The sequence below is a fragment of the Vidua macroura genome, unplaced genomic scaffold (assembly GCF_024509145.1).
Source record: "Vidua macroura isolate BioBank_ID:100142 unplaced genomic scaffold, ASM2450914v1 whyUn_scaffold_130, whole genome shotgun sequence".
NCBI lineage: Eukaryota > Metazoa > Chordata > Aves > Passeriformes > Viduidae > Vidua > Vidua macroura.
The window spans coordinates 1-16,174 of record NW_026530550.1 but is presented as its reverse complement, the minus strand read 5'-3'; the positions used below and the strand labels follow the sequence as shown (position 1 = coordinate 16,174).

General features: G+C 60.6%; 1 protein-coding gene across 1 annotated transcript; it reads right to left on the bottom strand.

Moving 5' to 3' along the window:
• Window positions 1-9,382: 9,382 nt before the first annotated feature.
• On the bottom strand, window positions 9,383-14,162 carry LOC128802640 (histone-lysine N-methyltransferase SETD1A-like; the record flags this gene model as incomplete). The annotated part of the gene is given in 12 exon segments (XM_053969200.1): window positions 9,383-10,497; window positions 10,576-10,641; window positions 10,643-10,666; window positions 10,668-10,715; window positions 11,070-11,099; window positions 11,101-11,190; window positions 11,380-11,490; window positions 11,568-11,737; window positions 12,178-12,904; window positions 13,227-13,255; window positions 13,346-13,596; window positions 14,029-14,162. Coding segments are annotated over 12 exon segments (1,854 nt in total), but the record flags the coding sequence as incomplete, so codon positions are not given.
• Between the last annotated feature and the right edge of the window lie 2,012 nt (window positions 14,163-16,174).

Here is a 16,174-nt window from a genome sequence, read left to right as displayed (position 1 = left end):
CCCAAGGGAACTCTACAAACTGACATCAGGAACCTGGGCTGGCCACTTTTCTTTCCCAAATAAAATAGCTGATCTTTGCCTCCAGGGGCCTTTGGCCCTGACGTGGCCGGACACCTCCAAAAATCCAAACGATCGAAGATGTGTCGCAGACCCAAGCTGCCCCCAGCTCAAACCTGTACTGCCCTGACAGTCCCAAGGGAACCCTACAAACTGACATCAGGAACCTGGGCTGGCCACTTTTCTTTCCCAGGGAAAAAGGATTGGTCTGTGTCTCCAGGGGCCTGTCGCCCTGAAGTGGCCGGACACCTCCAAAAATCCAAACGATCGAAGATGTGTCGCAGACCCAAGCTGCCCCCAGCTCAAACCTGTGCTGCCCTGACAGTCCCAAGGGAACCCTACAAACTGACATCAGGAACCTGGGCTGGCCACTTTTCTTTCCCAAATAAAATAGCTGATCTTTGCCTCCAGGGGCCTGTGGCCCTGAGTGGCCGGGCACCTCCAAAAATCCAAACGATCGAAGATGTGTCGCAGACCCAAGCTGTCCCCAGCTCAAACCTGTGCTGCCCTGACAGTCCCAAGGGAACCCTACAAACTGACATCAGGAACCTGGGCTGGCCACTTTTCTTTCCCAGGGAAAAAGGATTGGTCTGTGTCTCCAGGGGCCTGTGGCCCTGAAGTGGCCGGACACCTCCAAAAATCCAAACGATCGAAGATGTGTCGCAGACCCAAGCTGCCCCCAGCTCAAACCTGTGCTGCCCTGACAGTCCCAAGGGAACCCTACAAACTGACATCAGGAACCTGGGCTGGCCACTTTTCTTTCCCAAGGAAAAAGGCTGATCTTTGCCTCCAGGGGCCTGTGGCCCTGAGTGTCCGGACACCTCCAAAAATCCAAACGATCGAAGATGTGTCGCAGACCCAAGCTGCCCCCAGCTCAAACCTGTGCTGCCCTGACAGTCCCAAGGGAACCCTACAAACTGACATCAGGAACCTGGGCTGGCCACTTTTCTTTCCCAAGGAAAAAGGCTGATCTTTGCCTCCAGGGGCCTGTGGCCCTGAGTGGCCGGACACCTCCAAAAATCCAAACGATCGAAGATGTGTCGCAGACCCAAGCTGTCCCCAGCTCAAACCTGTGCTGCCCTGACAGTCCCAAGGGAACCCTACAAACTGACATCAGGAATTTGGGATGGCCACTTTTCTTTCCCAAGGAAAAAGGACCGGCCATTGTCGCCAGGAGCCTGTGGCCCTGAGTGGCCGGACACCTCCAAAAATCCAAACGATCGAAGATGTGTCGCAGACCCAAGCTGCCCCCAGCTCAAACCTCTGCTGCTCTGACAGTCCCAAGGGAACTCTACAAACTGACATCAGGAACCTGGGCTGGCCACTTTTCTTTCCCAAATAAAATAGCTGATTTTTGCCTCCAGGGGCCTGTGGCCCTGAGTGGCCGGGCACCTCCAAAAATCCAAACGATCGAAGATGTGTCGCAGACCCAAGCTGCCCCCAGCTCAAACCTGTGCTGCCCTGACAGTCCCAAGGGAACCCTACAAACTGACATCAGGAATTTGGGATGGCCACTTTTCTTTCCCAAGGAAAAAGGACCGGCCATTGTCTCCAGGAGCCTGTGGCCCTGAGTGGCCGGACACCTCCAAAAATCCAAACGATCGAAGATGTGTCGCAGACCCAAGCTGCCCCCAGCTCAAACCTGTGCTGCCCTGACAGTCCCAAGGGAACCCTACAAACTGACATCAGGAACCTGGGCTGGCCACTTTTATTTCCCAAGGAAAAAGGACCTGTCTGTGTCTCCAGGGGCCTGTGGCCCTGAAGTGGCCGGACACCTCCAAAAATCCAAACGATCGAAGATGTGTCGCAGAGCCAAGCTGTCCCCAGCTCAAACCTGTGCTGCCCTGACAGTCCCAAGGGAACCGTACAAACTGACATCAGGAACCTGGGCTGGCCACTTTTCTTTCCCAAATAAAATAGCTGATCTTTGCCTCCAGGGGCCTGTGGCCCTGAGTGGCCGGGCACCTCCAAAAATCCAAACGATCGAAGATGTGTCGCAGACCCAAGCTGCCCCCAGCTCAAACCTGTGCTGCCCTGACAGTCCCAAGGGAACCCTACAAACTGACATCAGGAACCTGGGCTGGCCACTTTTCTTTCCCAAGGAAAAAGGACCGGTCTTTGTCTCCAGGGGCCTGTGGCCCTGAGTGGCCGGACACCTCCAAAAATCCAAACGATCGAGGATGTGTCGCAGAGCCAAGCTGCCCCCACCTCAAACCTGTGCTGCCCTGACAGTCCCAAGGGAACTCTACAAACTGACATCAGGAACCTGGGCTGGCCACTTTTCTTTCCCAAGGAAAAAGGCTGATCTTTGCCTCCAGGGGCCTGTGGCCCTGAAGTGGCCGGACACCTCCAAAAATCCAAACGATCGAAGATGTGTCGCAGACCCAAGCTGCCCCCAGCTCAAACCTCTGCTGCCCTGACAGTCCCAAGGGAACTCTACAAACTGACATCAGGAACCTGGGCTGGCCACTTTTCTTTCCCAAATAAAATAGCTGATCTTTGCCTCCAGGGGCCTGTGGCCCTGACGTGGCCGGACACCTCCAAAAATCCAAACGATCGAAGATGTGTCGCAGACCCAAGCTGCCCCCAGCTCAAACCTGTGCTGCCCTGACAGTCCCAAGGGAACCCTACAAACTGACATCAGGAACCTGGGCTGGCCACTTTTATTTCCCAGGGAAAAAGGATTGGTCTGTGTCTCCAGGGGCCTGTGGCCCTGAAGTGGCCGGACACCTCCAAAAATCCAAACGATCGAAGATGTGTCGCAGACCCAAGCTGTCCCCAGCTCAAACCTGTGCTGCCCTGACAGTCCCAAGGGAACCCTACAAACTGACATCAGGAACCTGGGCTGGCCACTTTTCTTTCCCAGGGAAAAAGGATTGGTCTGTGTCTCCAGGGGCCTGTGGCCCTGAGTGGCCGGGCACCTCCAAAAATCCAAACGATCGAAGATGTGTCGCAGACCCAAGCTGCCCCCAGCTCAAACCTGTGCTGCCCTGACAGTCCCAAGGGAACCCTACAAACTGACATCAGGAACCTGGGCTGGCCACTTTTCTTTCCCAAGGAAAAAGGCTGATCTTTGCCTCCAGGGGCCTGTGGCCCTGAGTGTCCGGACACCTCCAAAAATCCAAACGATCGAAGATGTGTCGCAGACCCAAGCTGCCCCCAGCTCAAACCTGTGCTGCCCTGACAGTCCCAAGGGAACCCTACAAACTGACATCAGGAACCTGGGCTGGCCACTTTTCTTTCCCAAATAAAATAGCTGATCTTTGCCTCCAGGGGCCTGTGGCCCTGACGTGGCCGGACACCTCCAAAAATCCAAACGATCGAAGATGTGTCGCAGACCCAAGCTGCCCCCAGCTCAAACCTGTGCTGCCCTGACAGTCCCAAGGGAACCCTACAAACTGACATCAGGAACCTGGGCTGGCCACTTTTATTTCCCAAGGAAAAAGGACCGGTCTTTGTCTCCAGGGGCCTGTGGCCCTGAAGTGGCCGGACACCTCCAAAAATCCAAACGATCGAAGATGTGTCGCAGACCCAAGCTGCCCCCAGCTCAAACCTGTGCTGCCCTGACAGTCCCAAGGGAACCCTACAAACTGACATCAGGAACCTGGGCTGGCCACTTCTCTTTCCCAAGTAAACGGGACCGGCCTTTGTCTCCAGGAGCATGTGGCCCTGAGTGTCCGGACACCTCCAAAAATCAAACGATCGAAGATGTGTCGCAGACACAAGCTGCCCCCAGCTCAAACCTGTGCTGCCCTGACAGTCCCAAGGGAACCCTACAAACTGACATCAGGAACCTGGGCTGGCCACTTTTCTTTCCCAGGGAAAAGGACCGGTCTTTGTCTCCAGGGGCCTGTGGCCCTGAAGTGGCCGGACACCTCCAAAAATCCAAACGATCGAAGATGTGTCGCAGACCCAAGCTGCCCCCAGCTCAAACCTGTGCTGCCCTGACAGTCCCAAGGGAACCCTACAAACTGACATCAGGAACCTGGGCTGGCCACTTTTCTTTCCCAAATAAAATAGCTGATCTTTGCCTCCAGGGGCCTGTGGCCCTGAGTGGCCGGACACCTCCAAAAATCCAAACAATCGAAGATGTGTCGCAGACCCAAGCTGCCCCCAGCTCAAACCTCTGCTGCCCTGACAGTCCCAAGGGAACCCTACAAACTGACATCAGGAACCTGGGCTGGCCACTTTTCTTTCCCAAATAAAATAGCTGATCTTTGCCTCCAGGGGCCTGTGGCCCTGAGTGGCCGGACACCTCCAAAAATCCAAACAATCGAAGATGTGTCGCAGACCCAAGCTGCCCCCAGCTCAAACCTCTGCTGCCCTGACAGTCCCAAGGGAACTCTACAAACTGACATCAGGAACCTGGGCTGGCCACTTTTCTTTCCCAAATACAATAGCTGACCTTTGCCTCCAGGGGCCTGTGGCCCTGAGTGGCCGGACACCTCCAAAAATCGAAACGATCGAAGATGTGTCGCAGACCCAAGCTGCCCCCAGCTCAAACCTGTGCTGCCCTGACAGTCCCAAGGGAACTCTACAAACTGACATCAGGAACCTGGGCTGGCCACTTTTCTTTCCCAAATAAAATAGCTGATCTTTGCCTGCAGGGGCCTGTGGCCCTGAGTGGCCGGGCACCTCCAAAAATCCAAACGATCGAGGATGTGTCGCAGAGCCAAGCTGCCCCCAGCTCAAACCTGTGCTGCCCTGACAGTCCCAAGGGAACCCTACAAACTGACATCAGGAACCTGGGCTGGCCACTTTTCTTTCCCAAGGAAAAAGGCTGATCTTTGCCTCCAGGGGCCTGTGGCCCTGAGTGTCCTGACACCTCCAAAAATCCAAACGATCGAAGATGTGTCGCAGACCCAAGCTGCCCCCAGCTCAAACCTGTGCTGCCCTGACAGTCCCAAGGGAACTCTACAAACTGACATCAGGAACCTGGGCTGGCCACTTTTCTTTCCCAAATAAAATAGCTGATCTTTGCCTCCAGGGGCCTGTGGCCCTGAGTGGCCGGGCACCTCCAAAAATCCAAACGATCGAGGATGTGTCGCAGAGCCAAGCTGCCCCCACCTCAAACCTGTGCTGCCCTGACAGTCCCAAGGGAACCCTACAAACTGACATCAGGAATTTGGGATGGCCACTTTTCTTTCCCAAGGAAAAAGGACCGGCCATTGTCTCCAGGAGCCTGTGGCCCTGAGTGTCCGGACACCTCCAAAAATCCAAACGATCGAAGATGTGTCGCAGACTCAAGCTGCCCCCACCTCAAACCTGTGCTGCCCTGACAGTCCCAAGGGAACCCTACAAACTGACATCAGGAACCTGGGCTGGCCACTTTTCTTTCCCAGGGAAAAAGGATTGGTCTGTGTCTCCAGGGGCCTATGGCCCTGAAGTGGCCGGACACCTCCAAAAATTCAAACGATCGACGATGTGTCGCAGACCCAAGCTGCCCCCAGCTCAAACCTCTGCTGCCCTGACAGTCCCAAGGGAACTCTACAAACTGACATCAGGAACCTGGGCTGGCCACTTTTCTTTCCCAAATAAAATAGCTGATCTTTGTCTCCAGGGGCCTGTGGCCCTGAGTGGCCGGACACCTCCAAAAATCCAAACGATCGAAGATGTGTCGCAGACACAAGCTGCCCCCAGCTCAAACCTGTGCTGCCCTGACAGTCCCAAGGGAACCCTACAAACTGACATCAGGAACCTGGGCTGGCCACTTTTCTTTCCCCGGGAAAAGGACCGGTCTTTGTCTCCAGGGGCCTGTGGCCCTGAAGTGGCCGGACACCTCCAAAAATCCAAACGATTGAAGATGTGTCGCAGACCCAAGCTGCCCCCAGCTCAAACCTCTGCTGCCCTGACAGTCCCAAGGGAACCCTACAAACTGACATCAGGAACCTGGGCTGGCCACTTTTCTTTCCCAAATACAATAGCTGATCTTTGCCTCCAGGGGCCTGTGGCCCTGAAGTGGCCGGACACCTCCAAAAATCCAAACGATCGAAGATGTGTCGCAGACCCAAGCTGCCCCCACCTCAAACCTGTGCTGCCCTGACAGTCCCAAGGGAACCCTACAAACTGACATCAGGAACCTGGGCTGGCCACTTTTCTTTCCCAATGAAAAAGGCTGATCTTTGCCTCCAGGGGCCTGTGGCCCTGAAGTCGCTGTACACCTCCAAAAATCCAAACGATCGAAGATGTGTCGCAGACCCAAGCTGCCCCCAGCTCAAACCTGTGCTGCCCTGACAGTCCCAAGGGAGCCCTGCAAACTGACAGCAGGAACCTGGTCTGCTGAATGTGCTTTCACAAGGTTTATATCTCTCGTTTGTGACCAGGGTCCGGCACTCCCCCTGGGGCGTCAGGCCCTGAGCGTCCTTTTCCCTCCTCCATTTCGAAACCTTGCATGATTTTTCCGAGACCCCATCTGCCACCCCCAAATACTCAGGGGATTTTTTTTTCCTGAATGCCTCTTGGGAACTGACTGTAGAAAACTTGGTGCTTGATTTTTTCTCTGCTGGATTTCTCCTTGAGAAAGCTGCCAGCATGTAGCCCTTACCACCACCACTTCGATGGGCCCAGAAATCACAACCTTCAGACCATCAGCATGGGACCCTGCCCACTGCCCCTCCAGTGGCATGTTTCCAAAGCATTGCACTACATTCCAGTAATACTCTGCATTTCCAGCGGGCAGCCTGTCTGACCCTCATCCTGACCCGAAAAATGCACTAAGGAATTCTAAAACAGCCTTTAGGAAGGTGTAACAATACCCTAAAAGACACCAGACAAGTCCTAAGAAGCCTTCCAAAATCCCCTAAATATTCCTAATAGTCCTGCAAAAACACTCAAGGAAACCTGCTCAGCCTCCAAACCCTTCCTGGTGCTCTCTAGCCCACAGATGTCATCCCTACCTTTCTCCAGGGGGTCCTGTTGTCCTCTGAGGGTTCTGTCGTTGTCCTGGTGTGAGGGTCACTGCCTTGTCCTAGAGGGAGCGTTCCGGTGTGCTCTCGCTGTTAGGGTTGCTGTGTGGTGCTGCTGCTGGCAGGGCTGAAAAGGGAAAAGGCTCTTGTTAGGGGGGCTGCTTAGGCTGAGGTTAGGGCTGGGGGGAGAGGTGGTGCTCCTGTACCCTAACTTGCCTCCTAAGCTGTACCCTGTAGCCCTGATCTCCACTGCACTGTCCAGCCCTCAAGCCCTCGCCCTTTACCCCTCAACCTCTCCCTCTGCCCCCCAGCCCTCAGGCTCTGTGTGTCACCCTCGAGCCCCCCCTTTGCCCCTCAAGCCCCCTCTCAGCTGCCCCTCAGCTCCTGTGCGTCACCCTTAATCCCTCTCCTTTGCCCCTCAGCCCCCAGCTTCTCTGTGTCATGCTCCAGCTGCCCCTGCCCCCCTCAGCATCTCTCTGTCACCCACTGTCCCCTTTCCCCGTGCCTCCCTCAGCTCCCAGCCTCTGTCACCCTCAAGCCCCCACAGTGCCCCTCAGCCTCTATGTGCTGTGCCATGAAAAAACATAAAATTTCCCTAAAAACCCCTCATCTTCAAAATGTCCTAAAAGCCCCACAAAAACATAAAAATAGCCTCAGAATACCCTTAAAATACAAGAAAAATACCCTACTTTTACAAAACCCCTAAAACACACCTAAATATCCCTAAACAACCTTTAAAAAATCCCTCAATATTCCTGAAAGAGCTCTAAAAATACCCCAAAAATACTTAAAATACCCTGATAAGACCCTAAGAAAACCTAAAAGTTCCCTCAAAAGACCTAAAAATACCCTAGTCCTAAGAGTCCTCCACATACCCTCAATAGTCCTAAAAAAGCCCTAAAATTTTTTAAATAGTCCTAAAAAAGCCCCAAGAACACCCAACCCCCCCCAAATATTCTAATTAGCAGTGAGAAAGCCCTTAAAATACCCTAAAAAAAATCTTTTAAAAGCCCTGATAAAGGCCTAAAAGTATCCTAAATAGTCACAGAAAATTCCTAAAAAGCTCCTGTGAAAAAAAACCCTAAAATATCTTTTAAAAGCCCTAAAAAAACCCTAAAGAAGTGCTCAGTCCCCAACCTTTACCAGTCACTCTCTAGCCAGCAAACATCATCCCTACCTTTTCATTAGGGTCACTGCCTGCAGCTGCTGGGAGGGTTCTGGGGCTGTCCCAGCATTAGGGTCACTGCCTGCAGCTGCTGGGAGGGTTCTGGGGCTGTCCCAGCATTAGGGTCACTGCCTGCAGCTGCTGTTAAGGAACACTGGTGTTCTAGGGGTGTGTTTAGGGTGAGCTTAGGGTTGGGGTGAGGGCTGCTGCTGTACCCTAACCCTTCCTGGTACCCCGTGCCCTGTCCTTTGTACCCCTAACCCTCAGGGTCAGCTCTCCACCTGTCAAGTCCCCCCCTTTTTGCCCCTCAGCCCGCAATGTCTGTGTGTCACCCCAAGCCCCCGACACTGTCCTGTGGCCCCCTAACCTCCACCGTGCACTTTCCACCCTTGTAGGGGTGGTTTTAAGGGTGGGGTTAAGGGTGCTGTGAGGGCTGGTTCACCTGTCACCCTCAGGCACCCCCCCACTTTGTCCCTCAGGCACCCCCTGCCTCTCAGCCTCCTTGTGTCACCCTCAGGTTCCCACCGCAGCCTCTCAGCGTCTCTGTGCCACCCTGGAGCCCCCCTTTTTAACTCCTAAAGACCCCTTCTGCCTCTCAGCCTCCTCGTGTCAGCCTCCAGTTCCCCGCTGGAGGAGTTTGGCACTCTGAGGGCAGCTTTCGGTGCTGGCTGCTTTCCTTAGGCAATTTCCTGGGGGGTTTTTGTGCTCATTAAGGCTTTTCTGATGTTTTGGAACTCTGTTTTCCGTCGTTGTGGCGTTCGGGTGTTCTGGAGTTCCACGTCCAGGTAAGAGCAGCCGGGCTGGGCCGGGTGACAAAGCACAGGGACACAAAAATCTTCCCTGCCGCAGAATTCCTGCCTTGATCCCAGTAAAATCCACTCTGGAGACGCGCATCCACACCCGAGTCTGACAGACTGGGGTGTGCTCCGTATGCAACAAACCACAGCCCCGAACACCCAGAGCCTGAGGGTGCTCCAGTAAACCTTGGTAACCCCCCCTTGTAGGACTCCAAAAGTCCCTAAACCCCCCCAAAATCCTTCACGCATCTCCACCGGTCCCACAGGCCAACCCCAAAACTGCTGCAATTCCTCCGAGGACCCCCGAACTCCCCCGTGAAGTCCCCAAAGGTCGTCCCCAGGACTCCCCAAACCCCTCCCCTTCCCCAGCCCCCCACCCCAAGCACCCTGACTCCTTCCCGCCCCCCAACCCTTCAAAGCCCCCCCCCCCCCCAAAAAAACCAAGACTGAGGCGGTGCCAAAGCTCAGTGGCCACTTTATAAAAAGGGGGGGCTCGGGGGCCCCCCCGTATCAACATATGTACATGGGGGAGGGGCATGTACAGGTATTTACACCCCCCGGGGGTATTTACAGAGCCGGGGGAGGGGCTGGGGGGAGGGGCAGACCCCCCTCACATCCCCCCCCCCTCCCCTCAGCAGGGTCCCACCCCCCCCCCAGACATGCCCCGAGTTTCTACAAGAAACAGCCAAAAAAAAGGGAGAAAAAGAGCCTTTTTCGTGGGGGGGGGGGGGGAAGGGGGTGGCGCGGGTGACGTCACAGTGACGTCGCGGTGACGTCACGGCGGGCGCTGCGTGGTGGGGGGAGGGGCGGCGATGTCACATCGGCCACGGCGTCATGGCCGGCGCCACGGCGGCGACGTCAACGATGTCATCGCGAGGTCAAGAGCCATGGCCAAAGGTCACCCACGGTGGCCTCTCTGGCCACCCACAGCGTCCTCGCGTCCAACGGCGACGGCCACGCGTCGACCGCGGCGGCCAAAGGCCAACCCCCGGCTTCCTCGTGTCAGTGGTGGCTCCTCAGGTCAACCCTGGTGGCCAAACACTAATCCTGGTGGCCAGACGTCAAACCCGGGCCATCCTCGCATCAGCGGTGGCCCCTCACGTCGACTGCAGCACCCAAACACCAACCACGGCGGCCAAAAGCCAACGCTGGTAGCCAAACGTCAACCCTGGCGACCAAAGGCTGATCGTGGCAACTGAACACCAACCACGGCGGCCAAAAGCCAACGCTGGTAGCCAAACGTCAACCCTGGCGACCAAAGGCCGATCGTGGCAACTGAACACCAACCACGGCGGCCAAAACCCAAGTGCGGATGAGCCGGGCCAACGTCAGCGACCAAACCCCAACCGCGCCGCCCTTCCCCGCCCGGCCGGCCCGGCCACCGGCCGGCCCCGCTGGGCTAGTTGAGGGTGCCGCGGCAGCTCTCGGTGCGGCACAGGCACGGGATCTTGGTGTCCTCGATGGGGAACTTGTAGTCGTAGGTGATCTCCTCGTTGACGCCGATGGCCTGCTTCGAGTAGATGACGATCTTCTTCTGCGCCTCGATGGTGATGACCTTGGCGTAGCAGTTGGGCTGGGGGGAGGCACGGGGGGGTCAGCGGGGCTCCCCCGGCGCCCCCCCGCGCCGGGCCCGCGGCCGCGCCGGCCTCACCGTGCAGCAGTGGTTGATGAAGCGCGCCAGGTTGCCGCACTTGGTGGCGTCGATGATGGTGTCGTGGGTCCACGCGGAACAGGTAACTGCTGGCCGATGCCCTCCTGGGCGTAGCGCTTCTCCCGCATGTCGGCCACCACCTGCGGGCCAGCCCGGGGGTCACCGTGGCCACAGGGCGGCCCCGGGGGTGCCGCGGGGCACGGCTGGGGCCCTCGCGTCAACCGCGGCGGGCAAAAGTCAGCTAAGGTGGACAGAGGTCTACAGGGCTGGCCAAAGCTCTGCTGTGATGGCCAAAACATCTGCTGTGCTGGCCAAAGCTCTGCTGTGCTGGCCAAAGCATCTGCTGTACTGGCCAAAACATCTGCTGTGCTGGCCAAAGCTCTGCTGTGCTGGCCAAAACATCTGCTTTTGCCGACCAAAGCTCTGCTGTGCTGGCCAAAGAACAACCCTGAGGGGCTCACTGAGGGGACAGCGATGGCCCTGGGGACACCCACCTGGCGGATGTTCTGCCCCACGTACTCGATGGACCATCTCGTCGGCCGCGATCGGCTCCATGGCGAACAGGCCCCACTCGTGGATCCGGCTGCGGCCGAAGCGGAGCCGCTTCTTCCGGAACTGGGGGGGGACACGGGGACGGGGACGTGTCAGGGGCGGTGGGGACAGCACGGGGGGGGGGATCCGGGGACGGGGAGGTGTCACCGGGGGGTGGGGACAGGCGCGGGGCACCGCCGGGGGGAGCGGAGGGACGCCGAGCGAGCCCAGGGACGCCGAGCGAGCCCGGAGCCGCCGGCGCGCCCCACCCACCTTGAGCTGGTTGAGCTTGAGCAGGTCGCTGTCCGGCAGCGCGGCCGAGCCGATGGCGCTGAGCAGCCGGCGCTGCTCCGAGCGTCGCTCCGACAGCACGCGGTTCGGGCCCTGCGGGCGGGGACAGCGCGGTGGGCGCGCCGGGCGCGGCAGGGCGGGGGCCGCCCCGGCCACGCCCGCGGGCTCACCTGGGTGTCGGCGGCATCGGGGTCGGGGCGGGGCGCGGGGCAGGGCCGCAGGTAGCGCGCCTTCTCGCGCCGGCTGATGGGGTAGTAGCCCTCGCTGCGGGCGCTGCCCGTGCGGTGCTCCCGGCACTCCGGCCACCGGCGCCGGCGCCGCGGGCTGCTCGTCCTCGTCAGTGAGGGCCAAGGGTCAAGGGACAACGGCCAGCGAGGGAGGGCACGCGAGGGGCCGCGGCCCGCATCCCCAGCGCCCGCGCCACCGTCCCGGCTGAGCCGGGTGGCTCGTCCCCGACGCCCACCCTGCGTCCCCAACACCCACCCTGCGTCCCCAACACCCACCCTGCGTCCCCAACACCCACCCTGTGTCCCCAGCACCCACCCTGTGTCCCAACGCCCAACCCTGTGTCCCCAGCACCCACCCTGTGTCCCCAACACCCACCCTGTGTCCCCAGCGCCCACCCTGTGTCCCCAGCGCCCAACCCCGTGTCCCCAACGCCCACCCCCGTGTCCTGACACCCACCACCACGTCCCCAATGGCCGCCCCAATGTCCTGACACCCGCCCCCGTGTCCCCAGCACCCGTTCCCTGCAGCCCCAGCGCCCAGCCCCCAGGATATCAGTGTGGGGCACCCAGTGGGTGTCGTTGAGCCAGTGCGCGGCGCCGTCCTGCTGCAGCAGCCGCTCGTAGGTGAGGCGCAGGAAGCGCGCGTCCTCGGCGTCCAGCCCGGCGCTCCAGATGTCGTACAGGATGGTCATCTGCTCGAACTCGCTGCGCGGCGCGAAGGCGGTGGGCGCGGCGGCGCCGCGGGGGCCGCAGCCAGCGCCGGGCGGCGCCGCTGTCGTCGCTGTCGCCGTCGCTGTCGCCGCCGTCGCTGTCGCTCGAGGACGAGGGCGGCGGCGGCCGGTGCCGCTTGCGCCGCGGCGGCGCCGTCGGCGGGGCCGGGGGGGGCCCCCGCGTCCCTCTCGGTGACGCCGGGCGGGGGCAGCTCGGCCACCACCTCCTCGGGGGCCCTCCAGCACCTCCTCCAGGCACGGGGCGGGCCGGCGGGGCGCGGCCGGCGGCGTTTTGGGGGGCCCCGCCCGCGCCGGCATGGCGTAGTTGTGCTCCAGCAGCACGGGGGGGTCCCGGGGCGCCGGCGGGGGCGGGGGGCCGCCGTCGTCGTCGTCGGCGTCGTCGCCGTCCTCGGAGTCGTCGTCGGCGTCGTCGCTGTCGGCGTCGCTGCCGCCGCCGCGCGTGAGGGCGATGGCCGCCAGCACCGCCAGGTCCCCCCCGCCCGGGGGGCGCCCGTGGGGGGCGCCGTGCGCGCCGCGGGCCAGCTCCAGCAGCGAGGTGGCCCCCAGGCGCTCGGCGGGGGCGCGGGGCGGGCGGCGGGGCGGGGGGCGGCGGGGGGGGCCCCGCGGGGGCCGCGGCGGCGGCGTCGCCCCCCCAGCTCTTGACCAGCGAGGCGTGGTCGGCCGGCAGGTTGGACACCGGCCGCGGCGGGGGGCGGGGGCGGCCGGGCCGGGGGGGGGTCTCTGCGGCGGGCGGGGGGCGCGGGGGGCTTGGGGGGGGGAGGCGGGCAGCGCCGGAGGGGGGCTGGGGGGGCTCGGGGGGGGCGGCGGGGCCGGGGGCGGCTCCTCGGTCTTGCGGCGCTTTTTGGGGGGCGGCAGCAGCGGGATGGGCGACGAGGGGGCGCGGCGGCGGGGGGGGGGGGGCTGCGGGAGACAGGGGGGGGAGGGGTCAGCGGGGGGAGACCCCGCAATGGCGGGGAGACCCCCCCCAAAAACGGGGGCGGGGGCACTCACCCGGTTTGGGCGAGGGCGGCCGGGGGGGCTCCGGGGGCTCCTCGGCCTCGTCCTCGGAGGAGGAGGAGGAAGACGAGGAGGACGACGACGATGAGGAGGAGGAGGATGGGGGGGGGCGATGAGGAGCTGCTGGAGGCGCTGCCCCCGCCCCTCCTCGTACAGCGAGAACTTGGAGGAGGCTTCGCTGGCGGCTTCGGCCTCGTCCTCCTCTTCCTCTTCTTCCTCCTCCTCCTCCTCCTCTTCTTCCTCCTCTTCTGCGGCGACAACAGCGGCGTCACCACCCCTGCGCCCCCCGGGCCCCGCCCCCGTCCCCAGAGCACCCCAGCACCCCCCACAGTGTCCCCAACCCCCCCCAATGTCCCCAACCCCCCCCAATGTCCCCAACCCCCCCCAATGTCCCCAACCCCCCAATGTCCCCAACCCCCCCCGATGTCCCCAACCCCCCCAATGTCCCCAACCCCCCCCAATGTCCCCAACCCCCCAATGTCCCCAACCCCCCCAATGTCCCCAACCCCCCCAATGTCCCCAACCCCCCCCAATATCCCCAACCCCCCCGATGTCCCCAACCCCCCCCAATGTCCCCAGGCCCCCCAATGTCCCCAACCCCCCAATGTCCCCAACCCCCCGATGCCCCCAGCCCCCCGCTGTCCCCAGCCCCCCCGCTGTCCCCCCTGTCCCCTCACCCTGGTCCTGCCGGGGGGGTCCCCTCCTGTCGCCGTCCCTGCGGCTCTGGGGGGGGGGCGGCTCGCCCTTCCTCCTCCTCCTCCTCCTCCTCTGCGCCGCTGCTTCGCCTCGTCCTCTTCCTCCTCCTCCTCCTTTGGGGGGGGGGGTCGGGGGGGTCAGTGGGGGTCCCTGGGGGGTCCCCGGGCCCCGGGGAGGGGGGGTGGGGGGGTCGGGGGGTCCCACCCTTGGCCGAGGACGATTCCTCGGACGCCTCCTCCCCTTCGCTGTCCAGCCGGAAAAGCTTCCGGCGCTTTCCGGGGGCTTCGGCGCGGGGCGGCTCCTTGTCTGGGGGGGATTTCGGGGTGTTTTGGGGTTTTTTTGGGGGTTTTTTTTTTGGGGGGCGTTCTGGGGAGGGGGCCTCACCATCCTCATCCTCCTCAGGGGGGGTGGGGGGCCGGGGTCGCTTCTCCTCCCCCGCCTCGCCCAGCTCTGAGGGCTCTTTCCGCTTCACCTGGGGGGTGGGGGGGGAATGAGAGAAAACGCAGAAAAAATGGAGAAAAATGGGAAAAACAGAAAAAGGGCAGAAAAAAAAGACAAATACCTTAACCCCCCCCCCCAGATCCCCCAAATTTGGTACCTTGAAGGAGCAAACAATCGGACACCGCAAAACGGGGCATTGTTACAAAAAAAAGGTCGAGACCACCCCCAAAATCCCCCCCAGGGTCCCCCAGTTCCCCCCAAAATACCCCAATTCCCCCCAGGACCCCCAGATCCTCCCAAGACCCCCCCAAATCCCCCCCCAAGACCCTCCAATCCCCCCAGGACCCCCCAAACCTCCCCCAGAACCCCCCAAATTCCCCCCAGAATCCCCCAATTCCCCCCCCAGGACCCCCAGATCCCCCCCTAGGAGCCCCCCAAACCCCCCCAGAACTCCCCAAATCCCCCCAGGACCCCCCCAAAACGCCCCCCGGGACCCCCAGAGTGGCACCTTGAGGAGGGCAGCCTGAGGGCGCCCCGCAGCCCCGAGCCCCCGCCCCGGGCCCAGTCGACGAGGGAGAGGAGGGCGGGGGGCGGCTCCTTCGGCCTCGGGGCCTCCTCGCGGCCGCGGCCCGACTGGAAGGGCTGGGGGCGAAACCGGGGGGTCAGGGGGGGAAACGGGGTGGGGTTTGGGGATTTTGGGGATCTGAAAGGGGATTTGGGGGCTTTGGAACGGGGTTTGGGGGTGATCTGAAAGGGGATTCGGGGGGTTTGGGCGTCTCCGATGGGTTTGGGGCAGTTTGGAACAGGATTTGGGCAATTTTTGGGCAGGCTTTAAGGCACTTTTTGGGGCAGATTTGGGGCAATTTTTGGGCAGGTTTTAAGGTAGGTTCTGGGACGGGTTTGGGGCGGGTTTTGATGCGTTTTTGGGGCAGTTTCTGGGGCACTTTTTAAGGCAGTTTTTGGAGCCCTTTTCAGGCAGGTTTTAAGGCACTTTGGGGCAGGTTTGGGTCAGGTTTTGGGGCAGGTTTTGGGGCAGTTTTGAGAACAGTTTTTAAGTCACTTTTTGGGGCAGATTTGGGGCAGTTTTTGGGGCACTTCTGGGACAGTTTTTGGGGCACTTTTTGGAGCACTTTTTTGGGCAGATGTGAGGCAGGTTTTTAGGGCGTTTCTGTGGCACTTTTTGGGGCAGTTTTGAGGGCAGCTCTCGAGGCACTTTTTGCGGCACTTTTTGGGCAGATTTTGGGCAGTTCTCGAGGCACTTTTTGCGGCAGATTTTGGACAGTTCTCGAGGCACTTTTTGCGGCACTTTTTGGGCAGATTTGGGGGCAGTTCTTGAGGCACTTTTTGGGCAGATTTGGGGCAGTTCTCGAGGCATTTTTGGGCAGATTTTGGACAGTTCTCGAGGCACTTTTTGCGGCAGATTTTGGACAGTTCTCGAGGCACTTTTTGCGGCACTTTTTGGGCAGATTTTGGACAGTTCTCGAGGCACTTTTTGCAGCACTTTCTGGGCAGATTTGGGGCAGCTCTCGAGGCATTTTTGGGCAGATTTGGGGCAGTTCTTGAGGCACTTTTTGGGGCAGATTTCGGACAGTTCTCGAGGCACTTTTTGGGCAGATTCGGGGCAGTTCTCGAGGCACTTTTTGGGCAGATTCGGGACGGTTCTCGAGGCGCTTCTTGCAGCACCTT